The sequence below is a fragment of the Daucus carota genome, chromosome 6, assembly GCF_001625215.2.
Source record: "Daucus carota subsp. sativus chromosome 6, DH1 v3.0, whole genome shotgun sequence".
Lineage (NCBI taxonomy): Eukaryota > Viridiplantae > Streptophyta > Magnoliopsida > Apiales > Apiaceae > Daucus > Daucus carota.
Window position 1 is genome coordinate 28,069,203 of NC_030386.2, and position 17,987 is coordinate 28,087,189.

The 17,987-nt window shown below is 32.2% G+C and overlaps 3 protein-coding genes and 1 long non-coding RNA gene across 14 annotated transcripts; 1 reads left to right on the forward strand and 3 right to left on the reverse strand.

The window, feature by feature from the left end:
- Positions 1–309: 309 nt before the first annotated feature.
- On the reverse strand, positions 310–2,088 carry LOC108225406 (gibberellin 3-beta-dioxygenase 2). Its single transcript, XM_017400257.2, has 2 exons — positions 1,400–2,088; positions 310–972 (listed from the first exon to the last, which is right to left on the reverse strand). Exons 1-2 carry the CDS (start codon positions 2,086–2,088, stop codon positions 399–401), a joined length of 1,263 nt encoding a protein of 420 aa, XP_017255746.1. The 3' UTR covers positions 310–398.
- Positions 2,089–7,058: 4,970 nt separating this feature from the next.
- LOC108224883 (uncharacterized) lies at positions 7,059–11,157 on the forward strand. 10 transcript variants are annotated; one of them, XR_001807492.2, is made up of 9 exons: positions 7,061–7,463; positions 7,567–7,643; positions 7,736–7,834; positions 8,170–8,228; positions 8,620–8,714; positions 9,395–9,667; positions 10,432–10,617; positions 10,699–10,795; positions 10,926–11,157. XR_001807492.2 is itself a non-coding variant. In XM_064078889.1 (8 exons), the coding sequence occupies exons 4-6, from the start codon at positions 8,217–8,219 to the stop codon at positions 10,477–10,479; spliced, it is 333 nt and encodes a 110-aa protein (XP_063934959.1). In that variant the 5' UTR covers positions 7,059–7,463; positions 7,567–7,643; positions 7,736–7,834; positions 8,170–8,216; the 3' UTR covers positions 10,480–10,617; positions 10,699–10,795; positions 10,926–11,157. The 10 variants fall into 10 exon arrangements, 4 of the variants coding, with proteins under 4 accessions (XP_063934959.1, XP_063934958.1, XP_063934957.1 ...); XR_001807494.2 differs by having other exon boundaries at positions 7,059–7,463; positions 7,736–8,228; positions 10,527–10,617; XM_064078889.1 differs by lacking the exon at positions 8,620–8,714 and having other exon boundaries at positions 7,059–7,463.
- Positions 11,158–11,908: 751 nt separating this feature from the next.
- LOC135147117 (uncharacterized) lies at positions 11,909–12,228 on the reverse strand. Its single transcript, XR_010284612.1, has 2 exons — positions 12,106–12,228; positions 11,909–11,993 (listed from the first exon to the last, which is right to left on the reverse strand). It is a non-coding gene; the product is annotated as an uncharacterized LOC135147117 (long non-coding RNA).
- A 2,611-nt stretch (positions 12,229–14,839) lies between these two features.
- Positions 14,840–16,436, reverse strand: LOC108226977 (uncharacterized). Of its 2 annotated transcripts, none has more exons than XM_017401970.2 (5): positions 16,000–16,436; positions 15,819–15,896; positions 15,608–15,730; positions 15,382–15,495; positions 14,840–15,092 (listed from the first exon to the last, which is right to left on the reverse strand). In XM_017401970.2, the coding sequence occupies exons 1-5, from the start codon at positions 16,268–16,270 to the stop codon at positions 15,013–15,015; spliced, it is 666 nt and encodes a 221-aa protein (XP_017257459.1). In that variant the 5' UTR covers positions 16,271–16,436; the 3' UTR covers positions 14,840–15,012. The 2 variants fall into 2 exon arrangements, with proteins under 2 accessions (XP_017257459.1, XP_017257460.1); XM_017401971.2 differs by having other exon boundaries at positions 14,841–15,092; positions 15,412–15,495; positions 16,000–16,432.
- Between the last annotated feature and the right edge of the window lie 1,551 nt (positions 16,437–17,987).

Genomic DNA, 17,987 nt, shown 5'->3' on the forward strand with positions numbered 1-17,987 from the left:
AGTGTTGCTAATGAGCATATTGCCTCTCTTTGGTATTTCAAATTTCGTTGAAAGACAGCTGGCGATGAATTGTTTCAAAAATGGGATTTTACCATGTTGTAGGGCAGGACAAAGTAGCAACATAGGCCCGTGTTGTGCTGCCTATAATAAAATGAAGGAACAATTTAATCTTTGATTTGAAATCTTTTTCGTTGGAAAAGAGAATTTGCATGATTGATCGCATGATTCCAAAAATTCCAACAGTGAAATCTTGGATCTTATAACCACACAACATACTCAGATAATAATTAACTAAAGTACTCTGGAGAACAAAGCAACAACATACTAGAACTACTAGCAACTAAACAAAAACACAACATTAATATGATCCAGGACAGGATCCATATATCTCTAGGAGCTCAAAGCCTAAGAGAAGAAAGTGCGTTATAGAAAAGGATTGCTTTCATTCCAAGATACTCACTCCAAGTCACCGGCCTATATAGAGGTGGATGCTGATGATCCACTAATTTGGATAGAGGCGAGATCTCAGCACTGTGTGGTGGACCATACAGGTAAGCCATGGAATAACGGTGTCGCTCCCGGTTGACAGTGACCCGGTGGAGCACTGACGGATACGACCCGTTTGTTAGTATGTGGAGCAGATCACCAATGTTCACTACTAATGCTCCTTCAACAGGAGGGACAGTGACCCATCCCATTTCTTCCCGAAACACTTGTAGTCCACTTTGGTTGCTTTGGTGCAGGATTGAGAGAAGAGTGGAATCAGTATGATCTGCTAGACCCATGGCCCGATCCGGGTCGGGACAGACCGGGTATGAGTTCAGCTGCAAGGCAGCTCCAGAGGCCTCAAATTCTCCATTTGGCCCTGCCCATATGATGTCTTCCTTTGTTATGCCTAGTGCCTCCAGCATTATCCACATAATCTTTCCAGCTAGTTTTTTCATTTCTTTCTGGTATTCTTCTGTTACATCACTACAATGCAGAATTACATTGTTGATTAGAAGAACACTGTTTTATAAGATAAGGAAAAAAAATTCTTGTCGGATAAAAAAGATGATTTGATTTATGTGAATGCTATATCTCCTATATCTTTTATATGGGTCCATAATGAAATTAATAATTCATTTCTTGCTTTTTTTGGACAAGGCAACTAGTAAATTAAAGAAAATCTGCTTATCTTTATCTAATATTTAGATTCTACACCTATCGATATGTAGGTACCCCACCTATAAAATATATCTGTGGCCTTGTTTCCCCTCAATTTTCATGAAATAAATCTGACAGTACCTTATGATATCGAAACATTGTTTACAGATTTTCTTGAAAAAGGGGTTTTTCATAATTGAATGCATGCAACATAAGATGTGAAAATGCAATATAATATTTGATATTTAAATACCAGAAAACAGAGTAATCCTCTGGCCAAAGTAGTCGAGCATGTTGAAGAGGAGAGCCAACAATGGTGAAGCCTTCAGACCACATGCGTTTGGGAAAGAAAGAGGAGATCCGGAAAGGGCCATAGCCACAACCCCCTTCTTGGCGCTCAGCTTTGAGCTTCTGTTCAATAGGCAGTGAGAAGAGCTTTCTTGTAGCAGCCTCCATGCTGTCTACAAGTTGGTTAGAGATTCCATGGTTTATTAATTGGAAAGCTCCCCATGTTTTGCATGCATGAACAAGATGTTTCGGGCCATTTATGGGGTCACTTAAGTCGATTACAGGTAAGTTGGACTCGCCATGATCATCTGGACTAGCCGAAAGCTTGTCTAGCTCAGAAGACCATGCATGCGAATCAGGCAACTCTTCGAGGGAGTTCAAGTCCAAATATTGGTTGTGGTTATGTTGGAATACAGGGTGAAGGGCCAGAGAATCTGAAACTCTTGAAGGCATGACTGATGCTAGGAAACTCAGGACAATGTGTGTACAAAAATGGGAGGAGGTGAGTGAAAGAAGCTTCTTGTACTTGGAAACAAAAGTTTTAAGCTCTAGAAATGGATATGTGTTGCAAGGTGGAATGTTTTCAAAGTAATTTTGGTGAGGAAACTTGATGGGATATGTATAGCTTATATATAGGGTAAAATTTGAGGGCATCGAAGGGTTACTACCTAGAGAATGATGGGAAGTATTGGGAAGTGTGTTGATAAGAGACAGGAAATTTCGTGAAAGGAAGTTTGAGGTTAATTGTCATTAGACAATATAATAACAACAATCCCTCGATAGTACATAATATGAGTCTCATCTTGTCCTCACAGACAAAGCAATATTGCAGCAGCTCTCACGGCCACCAATTCTTCTGTCCCGAGAAAGTATCGGGGACTTGGCCGACTTAAAAGCCCAGCTTCTTATGACAAAATAAAAAAATAAGACCCGGCTCCTGATTATATAAGTTAGAAGCAATTTATAAAATATCAAGAAATATTTGTAAAATGCTGAGAATTTTGTTTCACGTTGCTTCTAATTTTTATTCATTTATTTATTTTATTTTAAGCACATTTATTTTAAACCCACCCAACTGGCCAGATAATAGCGCACTCAACCATTTTAAAATAATAATTTTATTTGACTTTTTAATAATTAAATAAACTAATATGTAAATAGAAATTTATCTTTTATAATTTTTAAAATTACTAAAAATTATAGAATAGATTTAAATATACATTCTAATGATATGTATTTTAATTTTGTTTTAATCATATGATATGTGTGATTGTTGATCAAATTTTGATAATTTGACTAAGTCAAAATAAAATAAGACTATTTTTTTTAATTATATAAAAAATTATAATTAAATGGTATGTTCTTAAAATTTATTGACCGGTGACGGTAATTGATCTTTCATAATAATTTTATTATTTTAATTTTTTGAAGCTAAATAAAAATACAAATATTCCATACTTTTTCTCAATAAAAGATTATTCTATTTATTTGATAGTATACACACACATCATGATTAGGAAGAAATAAATTGCATTATATAAATTGAGTAATTTAGATTATTTGATGATATAATTTAAACTAACAGATATATTAGGGAGCGTGTTTGGCAAATTTTAATACCAGTATTAGATTATTTTCCATTCCAAGTCAAAAGTATATAGTTGGATGTTAAGTTAATTTATTATAATTCAAAATAAACTCAAAATCGGGTTAATATTAGAAATAGATAGGATGTATTTTTTTGAATACTATTATTGTTTTCAAATAAATATTAATTTCATTATTGAAATGAATAATTATCAAAATTAATTTTATTATTATATGTTTATCAACATCTATGATATAACTAAACAGATAGCACTCGGGACTAAGTCGCTATGGAAAATTAGTCTCATATTTTTAGTCATTTTTTTAATACAAAATACTTTTTTTTTTATGTATTTGCAGATGGGTCATCCCCTGTCTTCGAGACATCTACTTTATAGGAGTTTTTTCTTGCTGTGGAAGTGCTCGCAGAATGTTGAGAAAAACGAGGGACCATCTCATTGTTAACTAGTACTACTTATGGTGGTCATTCGTTTAGAGATGTTTATACAGATATGGCACTTTTTGGGTTGTCACTGTTACAAAGCAATGCGATTCATCAGAATATCATTGACAGAAAGGGAAGGTAAGTTCAGATTTTCATTTTGAGTGAATATTAATCTCAGTATTACCTTAATTATTCATTCATGATTGTAAAATTTAAAAGTAGTATCTAATTTAACCTGCTGATTATTCTTGCATGCACTATCACTAATAACTATATCATTTTTTAATACATGTTTATATTGCATGAGTTAAGAAGGCAAAACACGGTTAAAATTTCTCATCAATATGTTGAATATGTTGTAGACTTATCACTGGCAATTGAAACAATCAATCTCATTTGCAATAAATTTATTTCTCTCACGTTGTTTTAACAGTCAGTACTATTTAATAATAATCACAATTCCTTTTATTAGCATGTTTTATCAATTATAAAATGATTATAATTTTAATAAAGTTCATCTCTCAGTATGCTTCTATTCTCTTAGACATGATTCCAAAACAATCCAAATTTTCTCTCTCAGTATCTACACTGAAATTTAGATAATAAATGATATTCAGTACTCCCTCCGTTTCAAATTAGATGTACACTTTAAAAAAATTACACAATTTAAGAAAAATAAATGTTCACCAATTAACTGCATTAAATGATCAAAATATGTGGAGTGAGATTGATCTAGGAAATATAAATAAGTGATATGTGGAGTGGAATTGACTTTGGAAATATAATTTTGCATTGAAAGTTGAAGTAGACAATTAATTTGAAACAATTTTTTTTTTGAAAGTGGACATGTAAATTGAAACGGAGGGAGTATAATTATCACTGACACAGCGTCCAGCGTCCTTTCAGTGAGTATAAACTAGATAAACAATGTCTCTGTATTACATCACCTCTGTCATATACGAAAGGCCAACTGTCAGAATATAAATACGAAAGGCCAACTGTCAGAATATAAATAAGTCAAGGGAAGGTGCCAGAAACTGAGAAACTCTGCTCTTGATTTGTCTGTGAACGTCTGTGAACGTGGATATCAGTGCTTAATTAATAGGTCATTGACTGTTATGAATTCTGGTGATTGGTTGTGCTGCAGTGCATACACGTATACTCTAAATTTTCTATCCACATAAAATGATATATATACATATATACACACATGATATATATACATATATACACACACTAAAACATATACATAGATTTTACTTAAATACAATCATTGTATGATTTATTATTAGTTATATTAGTTTTGAAACGATAACCTAATTGTATGGATCAATACAAGTATATCATTCTCATCAGAAACACTTAGTTCATATACATGATTAAAATTTTAGTGTGAAAAACATTACACAATAAATAAATACTTAATTTAATCTTAGATTTCTAGTATACATAATCACTGTGTATAAAAATTTGAACTTCTTATATGTCATGGAGGATTACTTTTTCAAAGTAACACATTTTTCAAGAAAATCAAATAAAAAGAGAAAATGATTAAAAAAATTGTATACGTTGTAAAAATTTCAAAAAAATTATTATAAATTAAAATGTTATTTTCGTTGAACTTTTAAAATTTTTTTTACATAAAATGAGGAGGAAAACTCCTTTAAAACAAACAGTAAATTATATTAATAATCAATTTAGTCATTTAGATTAGTTCTTAATGATCTCATGGATCCGGGAAACAACTGCCAGGCACACATGTACAACATAAAGAAACAACAGTTAGCTTTCTGAATCACCCCCTCTATCTTTTTTCTTTGATACTTGGACCTTTAACACATAGTTGATTGAATAGTAAAAATTATTATTTAATTTATTTGTAGATTAAAATTTATTATAATAATATATTTATATATTGAGAAAGAAAATTTTAAAAATAATATGTTTAATTATCCAATCAAAACAATTAAAAATTTGTGCCAAAAATTAAAGTGTCATATAAAAAATTAGAGAAAATCTACTAATATATATTGTATTCAATTTGATATGACGTTTTAGTTTCTAACTTTCTAAATATGATATAACATTCAAAACTCTCATTTTTAGCCTATTTTCTAAATTTCAAACTTGGTCTATATAATTAATGCATTTTCCGAAGTAGATAAGTGAAAGTATACTTTTTATTATTATTTGTCACTAAAAAAATGCCCATTTTCTTATTTCATTGATGCAATAAATATTTTAATCATACAATTATTTTCTCGTTTTAGTAAAAAGACACTCTACTCGTACATGAATTCATTATAGTATCTATTATGAATGTATAGAAAATGAATACTTCAATTGTAGGTTTTTACTTTTTGTTATATATTTTCATCAAAGACATATATGGAGCTGTTTAAACGACATAGAGGAGTATTAGCCGGGGGAGCTCCGACGAATACCAACTTTCGACATGTACAGTACCTCATTTCAAATATCTAACATATTTTCCTCACGTGGAATCAACATGGTGAGGTTCCACTTGTTTGCTTTTGCTTGAGAAACTTTTAAATTTTTGGTGCAAAGTTCCTGTTTGTTTCTCATTTGTTATTCAAGTGTATTTATTATATTTTTCATTGCTTGCATATAATAATAATAATTATAAAAGAAACCAAACAACTGATAGTGCTATTATGGTGATCGAACCCTGTTTGGGACCAGCTATATATCAGACTCTGTCTTAGTTCTTTTTAACATGCTGCTAATATTAGAACAAACAGAGTTGAAATAGCATCAAGCTTACAGTAAAAACTAGAAACATCGTACCAGAAATTCAAGTAACCCAAGGCCCCAAGCAAAACAGGCGTCTCAAATTTTTAACTCTTCTATGATGCTTTTTTTTCCTTCTTTGAGTTCATATGACACTAATTCGTTGAAAAACAAAATAATTAATTATGAAGACGATATTTCTTTTCTAAGAATTACCTCTTAGAATCAGGAGAATTGAGTATAACTATACATAGATACTTCTGCTAATTGATAGGGTAGAAGTCATGGGTTATTTTTTGCCTAAAAAAAGAAGGATTTTTATAACTGGCCTATATAAACCGCGAGATCAGCTCAATAGGAATTGCATTGTTATTCTTCAACTCATCTCTGGCCACATTCATGTTATAAAGACTAATGCTATTGTCGCTATAACAATGGCTTGAAAATTCTTCATAATGTTCGATGCTCCACTTTTTCTTGCGCCCAAATCAATCAATAGAAAGTAACTTTATTAGTTAACACTAGTACAAAAAAGTCTTTTTGCAACGCCCCTACTGCGTCGGTTCTATGAAACACCGTCACCTAAAACCCTTTAAAGCGTCGGTTCTAATATTAACCGACGCATAAACTCAATTTCTTTACATTTTAGCGTCGGTCTTTTAAATGACCGACGCCTAAGAGCTATTTCCTGCGTCGGTTTGCTTAACTGCGTCGCCCAAAACTGTTCTTTTGTGTCGGTTGACAAACCACCGACGCTATAGATGAGAGTTTTATGCGTCGGCATGTTTTTTACCCGACGTAATAAATAAATAATATACTTAAAAAGAAAATATAAATTCTGAATATTAGCCTCAATCAGCCTAACTCCCAACTCAGTAAAATCAATCCCACAAAATCACGTTCGCTCCCACGACGAAGGTCGCTACATCGCCCCAACTCGATTTCTCCATCGCCCCGACTCGATTTCTCCATTGCGCTGGAAATCAATTGCTTGTTGCCTCCATCTCGACTTCTCCATCTTAATTTCTCAGTAAAAAGGTTGGTGTCATCTCGATAAGTTGCTGCAAATATTCATCTCGATATGTTGGATTTTGATTTGGTGGGTTTCAATTTGTTGGGTTTGAAAGCTTAAATTTGTTGGGTTTGAGAGCTTCAATCTGCTGGGTTCAATTTGTTAGGTCTGAGAGCTTCAATTTGCTGGCTTCAATTTGTCAGGTTCATCAAAATTAGGGGATTTTGAAATTAGGTATGTATGTATTATATACATTAGTTCAAATTAACGCAATTTGAAGGAACAGATATTTGAATTTGAATTTGAAATTGGGGTTGTGTGTTGACTGTTTATGAAGGCGAAAAAGCTGAATAAAAATCTTGCCTGGTCTCCGAATCAGAAGTCAAGAGAAGCGTTAGCTTTAGTTCTGTTCTGGTGAGCATTTTTTTAGGATTGTTGAATGTTTACAACGTGACTTCAGTTTTTAAACTCTCACTAACGGGATTTCATTTTCTTTATATTTTCAGTATTTAGATGAGGTGCAGTTTTACATTCCTGTCAGAAGAACTAATGAACACAATAATCTAGCTTTTGCTGCCAACAGTGTATCTGTACCTCTTCACCTGGTTTGCACTATTACTTCTCTCTCTTTTGTTTTCTTAATATATATGAAATTTCCTAGCTGTTTGACTCAGTACTCTCACACGTGATAACTAAGGGATATTGTGAATAGCATGCACATGAAAATAGTGTATAGATTGAGCACATTTTTGTTGCCCTGTATTGAGTCTACATTTGTGTCATATATAGAGATTAGCGATTCTTAGTAGTTTAATTAAGTACATTTTTTTGTATTATACTTTTATTTTGATATATTAGTGGACATGTGTTTATATGAAATTCTAGTTTTATAGTCTAACTATGATAAATTTTGTTCTGTTTTATTCACAATTTTATAAAGATGGCAGGGTTGTTTAAGGGAAAACAGAACATCCTGGGATCAGTTGAATGACTTTGTTGGTGAGAGCTGAATCTATATACTGTTGGTATTTTAGGTCACACTCATTTGCAAAATATGTAGACCGTGCCTTTACCTATTTTAAACTACACCACTTCGTTATCAGACAAAATAAGAGTACAAATTTGGCAAGATTCACTCTCTAAATGCTCTACATGGAGTAAGCATCAGAAGTGGCTAACCTGCATATGTGAAAATGTTAAATAACCAATAACCACGCATGACATGATTTTCTTTTGATTAAAGTTATAAATGAAAATTCCTTAAATACAGAGCTCTATTCTAAGTCAGTTTAGTTATCAGTGTGTTCCCCCTTCCATTTTTTGACAAATAGACATCTAGTCATCTTAACTCTATCTTTTTTTTATGGCAATAAGTTGTTCGGTGTTTCAGAATTATTAAAATCAAGATGCGGGGTTATGTCAAAGGTGCAGAATATTTAGTTGTTGAGGGTAATTTGGAAGCTTGACTATATGGATTGATGGAAGGTAATAAGGTCCTCGGGATATTTACATACTTATTACATTTTTTTTCTAGTAATAAGGTCCTGGTAATAAGATTATTTTCTAGTAATTAATAAATATTTTTTATTTATATAAATTTGTATTCTTGACAGCAAATAAAATAAAATGCCAACTAATACAAGGGTCTATGCTTTGTAAATAATATCATTTATGAACAAAAATATGAAAATATCAAAGTGAGGAACCTTTTTTTATATTTATAGGAAAACTCAAGTAAGATCTGTATATAGTGGTATGGTGGTAACTTTTATGCTATTTTAATTCTTGTAAGTTGATTTGGAGTTACCTAGTGGGCTACATGTAGAACTTTAGAACATAGGGATTAAATTTCCTTCCAACACCAAAGAAATTAGTAATAGATAAACAAGCATTTGTCGTCGCTGAATATGGACAATTATAGAGTTTATATAGGTCAGTTTAATCAAAAATTGAAAGAAGAGTGCTATTCACTGTATAGTAATACAGGTTAACTGAAAACTAAAATTAAAGTCTTTCTAGATCAAACCAGAAATGTTATAGTGTATCATTCAGTGTATATTTATAATACTGATAATTCTGTTTGCACGCTACCATTGAAGTTTTTAATAGTTGAATTCAAAAAACCTGTTGCTAAGCATACATATATGGATTGTTTTCATATGCAGGTAATAGTCATGGATGAAGAAGATAATGCAACATCGGGTTCTGGTTTAGCAAGCAACAAAAAGACCAGGGGTCCTACGTTCTGCAAAAAACTGAAAAAAAGACTTGGAAAGTGTACCATTAATTTTGATGAATATGGTCAGCCATGTGGGGACATGCTTAGAGATTTCACCATTTATTTAGGATCGGTTGTCCGGTTTCAAGTTGATATAAATTTGGAAAGTTGGGATGCAGTAACTCAAGGATTAAAAGATGTAATTTGGAATGACATTAAGGTATGAGTTCTATATGAAAGTTTGTCATGGGTACTGCAATCTGATGATCCTCTGTTTCTAAATTTGTTTACAGTTTGAAATAATATACTATCCTGTGTTTCTAAATTTGTTTACAGTTTGAAATAATAAACTTGTTTTCAGCCATTACTTCATACTGCAATATGAGGTTTGTTTTGATTAACTATTCTTATGTGATTTTTATATGATTCTGATGTCTGGCCTGATATCAGTTTTAGCATACATGAAACTTTTACACCTTAACTAATAACTTGGACTTAGGGACCAAAACTTTGTTATGTTTATCATATATAGCAGCCTGAATAGACCCATTAACCTTGATGAGGCTTAAGGCTTACTCTGGAACTACAGGGTAGGTTGTGATTGTACTGTTTTCTTTTGAATAGATAGTTCATTCTTAAAGGGTGCTTGACCTTTTACTGATCCTGAAATATAGCTATTCTCTTAAAGTCCAGTAACTTTTATGAAACATTTCCTTGTGCTTGATTTGATTTCATTTAACTTATCTGAGTCTCTAACTTGGTTGACAGTAGGCGGTATTCCAGAGATTTAACATGTGCTTGATTTGGGATCTGGAACATAAACTTAATAATGAAACTGCCCTTAAGTCATCTACTGGTAGCATTCTGCACAAATAATAGTTGATCACCTTAAACTATAACTCCTTGACTGCAAGATTTCTCAACTACTCTAATATGGCCAATGCAGACCATTTATTGTTGAACAATGTTTTATGTCATTGATAGGTCGTATTGCTGATTGTCATGAGCTCTTCTGGGATTTTCTTTCCATAGTACAGAATACTTATTGCTGGATGCTTATGTTTTCCACGCTTGATTAGTTGACATTCAGTGTTTTACAAAGGAGCTCGTTTTGGAAATGCTGAGGGTTGTTTTGTGCAGTGGCCTAAGGAGCTCGTGATCTTAGGACAGGTATATAATTTATATTAAGGTACTGAATTTTTTTCGCATTCAATTGCTTTTCTTTTTGTGCTTCTAACTGTGATTTATTAGGTACCCGTATCGTTGGAGAAGAAAAAAGGTCATGAAAAAAGGCCAGAAAATGTTGTCACAAAGCCTGAGTTTTTTACAGTTGAATGTCTATGATCAGGTTTGCAAACAACTTCTTCCATTAATTAAATTATATTTTTCACTTCACTATATAATCAGGTACAACAAATTATATGTATTCGTTTGTAATCATTGAACTCCTTATTGATTTGTTTTGTTTATATATACAGCTAGTTGACAAACTATAATGGCCACTACAAGCTTTTTAGTGCTAAGGACGAGAGCGAAGACTTCGAGGCAACTGGCTTATTACTACACTGATTTCATAATTTTTTGTGTTGACATGTAATTTCACAAGAAGAATTATGGGTTGTAATACATTTTAATCTTAATGTACATTGATTAATTCCCACATTTAAGTTTTTGTAATTTAAGTTTAATTAGTGCTATTGACTTTGGGTATTTGTTGTTGGATTTAATTTACATGAATGAATGATGCGCAGGGTTAATATATGTATTATATAATATAAATATGGCACAACAGCTAGGAAAAAAAATTAAAAAAAAAATACTTTAAGCCACGGCAGTTTGATTGCCGACGCTTTAAGATTAATCTTTAGCGTCGGTCGTTTGACTGGCGACACTTATGACTTACCAACAAATCATGACTTTAAGCAACGGCATATTGACTAACCGACGCTAAAAGAATGACTTATAGCGTCGGTTCTTTTGACCGGCGACGCATAAAACTCTAGCTTAAGCAACGGCATTCTGAAGAACCGACGCATAAAATGGACTTTAAGCGTCGGTCAAAAGGTTTATTGCGTCGGCGTTTAACCGTGGCTTGATCACTTTAAGCGTCGGTCTTTTTAACCGACTCAAGAGAGACCACCCTATAGCGTCGGGTTCATATACTACGCTGAAACACCGACGCTAAAGGCCTAATCTGACCGTAGCTAAAAGCCTATTCTGTACTAGTGTAAGTACAGCATAATATTAATCGGTCTATGTATTTTAAATATTCATAATAGTTCGAGTCATCTAATTTTGCTCGATAATAACTTTTGCATAACAAACACTTAAGATCATCTACTTAAATGATAGAGGGCCAGTGATTGGCCGATTTTATGAATGAATGTGCATATTTGTTTTATGTTAGCCATTTTATAACTGTGACCTTTTGTATCATCTTGATGTTCCTCCGTAGTCCGTACCAGTTTTCGGTGTGCCTGCAGAACTAGTACTGGGAGGTGGTGCCGGCCCTAATCCAAGGTCTTTACAATCTGCTCCAAAGTAGCCTGAAAGATGAATAACATCTCCGAAGAGGTTAATTTCATCACTTGTACAATTTTTCGTAATCGAATTATTTCACACGGGGATAATTCATGACTAAAGAGAAGAGCAACTTACATTGTTCAAAACAAGCATCTGTAGATTTACCGAACAAATTGGCGTACCCTTGGTCACATTGGCAGTAGTAGCTAGTACCATTTACCACGCACTTTCCGTTCCCGCAAAAAACAGAATTACAAGCTGCAAAATCATGAATGATCATATTTTTGTATTATAATTTGTTTAATTACATATCCAAGTTAAGTAAAACATAATAACATATACTATTTTATATTTATAACTTACGGCTTGTAGAATTGTCGGCTGGTTTATATTTCATGTGTGAAGAACATGGTAAAACACTGTTAAAATTTCTCAGCAATGTGTTGCATATGTTGTAGACTTATAACTAGCAATTAAAACAATCAATGTCATTTGCAATAGATTGTTTCTTTCTCAAGTTATTTTAACAGCCAGTACTATCAAATTCCTTTTGTCAATATGTTTTAAAATGATTATAATCTTTTTTAAAATTTAAATAATTAATAATATTATTTAGATTCATCTCTCAGTAGCTTGTATTGTCTTACACATGATTCCAAGACAATTCAGGTTTTCTCTATCATTATTTGCACCAAAATTTAGATAATAAATAATATTCAGTATAATTATCACTGACACACAGATTAGATTATATATATGTGTGTGTGTGTCAGTGTGTGTATCAGACAAACTATTACTGAATGTCTCTGTATTGCATCGTCTCTGCCATATACCAAAGGTCAATCGTCAGAATATCAATAAGTCAAGCGTAGCCTGCAAAGGTGTCAGAAACTGAGAAACTTGATCGTGGTCTGTCTGTGAACGTGGATGTCAGTGCTATTGACTGTTATCAATTCTCGCGGTTATTCGTTATGCACGCTGTATACAGATATATCCTAAATTTTCTATCCACGTAGAAGGATATATATATATATATATATATATATATATATATATATATATATATATATTTATATATAATATATGTATATGTATGTGTGTGTATATATATTAAAATATAGAGTTAAGTTCTATGGAGTACACAAAAACAACTTTAACAAGTATTAACATTATTGTTCTGCTTATTAGTTATATTGCAGAACATAGAGTCCTTTAATGTATAAAAATCATTATTCTACTTTTTGATTACAATGTTTATGTTGTGTAGAACATAATGTGCAGGTTATTAAATGTTTACGAATATTATTGAACAAAAAAATTTAAATTTAGATGAATAGATTACATTTTATCCAATTTTGTACTCCAATACTCGTACTCCATTGAACTTTACTCTTAAAATATATACATAAATTTTATTTAAATACAATCATTTTAGGATTTATTATTAGTTATATTAGTTTTGAAATGATCACCTAGTGGTATGAATCAATACAAATATATTATTCTCTTAATAATAAACCCTTAATTCATAAGATGTGTGTATATATACACTGATTAAAATTTTAGTGTAAAAACAATGTACAACAAACAAACACTTAATTTAATCTTAGGTTTCTAATATACACTATTAATGTGTATAAACATTTAAACTTCTTAAATGTCACACTTCTTAAATGTCACAAGGATTACTTTGAAATAGTTCACCTATCTCTAGCATTTTTCATGTATACACTTCAGCAAGCGCACATGTGTTCAAAAGTTAGCCAGATTAGTTGGGTCACGAATGGCTTCCGTTATATTTATGCCTGGACGTCATGTTCAATTTTTAATTGATATATTCGATTAAAATTTGATAATTGTGAAAAAATAAAAATCAGAAAATATAAATTTTTTAAAGTTAAAATTAAAAGAATAATTTAATGTAAAAAATACAAAAATGTTGTAATTAGGATAAAAAAACCATTCATCAATTTTGGATAAATATAATATAACTATGTATAACATATATCTTTGTATTAATTATATAATGTAGAAGGTCGAATTATATATGTAAGATAATTTATTAATTTGTTAGCGATATTTGTTAAATATCTAATATGCATTATTTTTATGATATATAGATCCTTAATTATAGTTTTGATTTTATTAAATAAAGTCTAACATATTACACGTAAAATGATTATAGATAATTTAAGCTTAAATTAGTCATTGGTTTTAAAATACTACCTCTTGCTTGTATGTACCAATCACATATAAATCTAATTAATTCTCGATAATTTGTTTTAATTTTAGTTGGTCGAGATGATGCGGCAAGAATAACTATAAACATCATTAATTTTAAATATAAAATTAATTATTTATTTATGTATTTACAAATTTATACTATATATGAAATAATTATATATTACTTGCTCCCTATGTGTCATTTTGTGTGAACCAAAGTGACACATTTTTCAAGAAGATCAAATAAAACGAGATAGAGATTATAAAAAATTGTAATACAAGAATGTGTGGTTATAAAAACTTTAATAAGATTTATAAATAAAAATGTTATTTTCTTGGGATATTTAAGAATTTTTTTTCATAAAATGAAGAAGAGGAAAACCCTTTTTTAAATAAACAATTAATTCTATTAATAATCTGTTTAGTCATTTAGATTAGTTTTTAATTATCTATCCCGGACACAACTGCGAGGCAGAAATGCATCGATGCCAAGACATATTTCACTTATTTCTTCTCACTTGCATGGAATCAACGTGGTGAGGTTCCAATTAATTTGTACTATATCTTTTCTTGTTCTAAAGCTTTTGTTTTCCTTAAGTTCACATGAATCTAATTCGTTGAAATACAAAATAATTAATTATGAAGACAATATTTCTTTTCTAAGAAGTGCCACTTAGAATCAGTAGAATTCAGTATAACTATACATAGATACCTCTGGTAATTGATTTGGTAGAATTCATGGGTTATTTTTTGCCTGAGAAATACTTTAGGTACTTCTATGTCTACACCAGTACACCCTTACATCATCTCTAGCCACATTCATGTTATAAAGACTAATGCTATTGTCGCTATAACAAGGGCTTGAAAATTCTTCATAATGTTCGATGCTCCATTTTTTCCTGCGCCCAAATCAATCAATAGAAAATAACTTTATAAGTTAAGTACAGTATAATAGTTGGTCGAGATTATGAAGAATGCAATCCTAAAATAATAACTAATACTCAAGAGAATATTCTACTGTATATTAAATATTCATAATAGTTTGAGTCGATCTAATTTTCCCTGATAATAACTTTTGCATAACAAACACTTAAGATCATCTACTTAAATGATAGAGGGCCAGTGATTGGCCAATTTTATGAATGACTCTGCATATTTGTTTTATGTTAGCCATTTTATAAGTGTGACCTTTTGTATCATCTCGATGTTCCTCCGTACCAGTTTTCGGTGTGCCTGCAGAACTAGTACTGGGTGGTGGTGCCGGCCCTAATCCAAGGTCTTTACAATCTGCTCCAAAGTAGCCTGAAAGATGAATAACATCTCCGAAGAGGTTAATTTCATCACTTGTACAATTTTTCGTAATCGAATTATTTCACACGGGGATAATTCATGACTAAAGAGAAGAGCAACTTACATTGTTCAAAACAAGCATCGGTGGATTTACCGAACAAATTGGAATACCCTTGGTCACATTGGCAGTAGTAGCTAGTACCATTTACTACGCACTTTCCGTTCCCGCAGAAGACAGAATTACAAGCTGCAAAATCATGAACAATCATATTTTTGTATTATAATTTGTTTAATCACACGACCAAGTTTAGTAAACAAATATTTTATATATTTACGGCTTGTAGAATTGTCGGCTGGGGGCGGAGGAAATGATATTGGTGGAGCTCCGCTTCCGCATTGGAAATCAACTGTGCCTGCAGTTACATAAATCAAAATGTCAAGGACTCGAACACATAACATTGTCACGGGGTAATTCAAAGCTCCTAAGGAAAAGCGAACACTTGGGATGAGACTTACAATTAGGAAGAACACAAGAGGGAATGGCGAAAGAAACAAGAGGAATCTGCTTCCAACCAGGACTACAATCACATTCGAAACCAAGCGCTGTTGTGTTCGAACCTCTGCATGTTCCTTCTCCACAGTTCACTATTCCGCATGCTAGGCCTTGCAGAAACCCTGGCAGACCTTGGGAACTAGTTGGAACGATATTGGTGTAGGAGAAACAGAGGAGGAGAAGGACTAGTTTGAAAGTGGATTGGAGAGAAATTGTCAAAATGCAACTTCCCATAACTTTAGGCTAATGGGCTCCCACTTATAATTTCAAGTTGGTTTTTGAAGACTATTTATCTTTGGTCATAGCTGTACATTTATACAGAAATGCAGTTTCTACACACTTTCTTATTATGATAACTCATATTAAAGTATAGATTGCTGTCATAACAATAGATATAATGTTTTATAACTTAGGTCTAGATATAATTTACAATGGAAATTACAATAGCAAAAGTTGGTTTCAGATATTGGTTAGTCCACCCTTGGAGCACACCTGTGGGAAAGCTAGAAATATAATTCTGCTTTTTGGACAAAATTACTCCTGCTAATTACATGCTTTTGGCTTTTCCTTTGTCCTTTTTCAGTGATCGACTGATGCCGATCATAATTTGTACTTTCTTCGATCCAGGTCCGGAGTTCGATTCTCTTTCGATCGAGAATTTTCACCACTGCCCCACAGACTAACAAAAGTTCCTCAAATACACTTGCTATATGAACTTCTAGTTTATTGTTTGTAGGAGACATTTTTTAATTCTACTCAGTATAAAGTATCTTGGCTATTTTGTACCCATAGAGACGAATCAATTTAGAAACACATCAATTGTATATAAATAATTAAGCCCAGAACAGTTAAAAACTTGATGCCAACGATCATATTATCTCCTAGCTCTCTGTCATATAGGGAACGGGGGCGAAAATAACGAAGGATGTGAGAGAACGAGATGTTTAACGACCAGTCGACCATATTTTAATACTCCACAGCTACGAATCCAAAACAAATTTTAAAACAGACAATACCATACACGCTTCCATTATATTTTTGCGACAAAGCTGTTGTTTAGAACGAGTAGATTCGTTGAAACCAATATAAACTATCTTCTAGAATGAGTGTCTAGCCTTGGGGATTAAATTTATGAAACAAACGTCGTTTTCAGAGAGATTCTCCAACGGAGGAGAAGGGGTCGTCGATGATACCGCTGGAACACTGATCCTTCGTTAGTTCTGGTATTCAAAACCATTTTTTTATTCACTTGGAGAATCATCACAGTTGAAAGAATTGATTACATAGCACGAGTCGCAACATTTCTTTAATTTGACGTGGCAGGGGTGAACATTGTTAAACCTGAGAATAAGATCAGAGATATGTATCGAATATAATAGAGCTAACTCATGCCGAAAATTTTATGATATAATTTTTTGTTACAGGTTCAAGTTGTAGCATGACTCGGTTATTGTGAAATTATGGAATTCAAAGAAAGCAAGCATAAGAGCCTTAAGTATAAGAGTATTTGCTTAAAGGTTTTCCGGGACTCATAGCAATTTGTTGACATGTCCCGGAAACAACAGAAGTTTCTGGAAATCAAAACAAGCCTGTATTTTCCTCGAAATTATTTCACTTCGGAGGATATATGCTATCTGCATATAATAAACATACGTATCTTTAAGTTCCACATTCACCATAACACAAGCTGATGTCAATCTTGGCAGAGAAAGAGAAGCATCTTCGGCTTCATTTCCGCGAACGCATACATGCTGCCTCAAGGCAAGAGTTCTTTCGACCATTATCACTTAAATTCATAATTAGAGTCTTAAGATTTTTTAAGAAAACCGCAAGAGTGCTCTCGAGCATCTTTAAACATCTAACATCGAACATAGCTACCAGTACAACTGCAAATAAGTGAAAGCTTTCAGCTTTTAACTTCTGCAAAATGCAAACCACGTTCATTATTTTA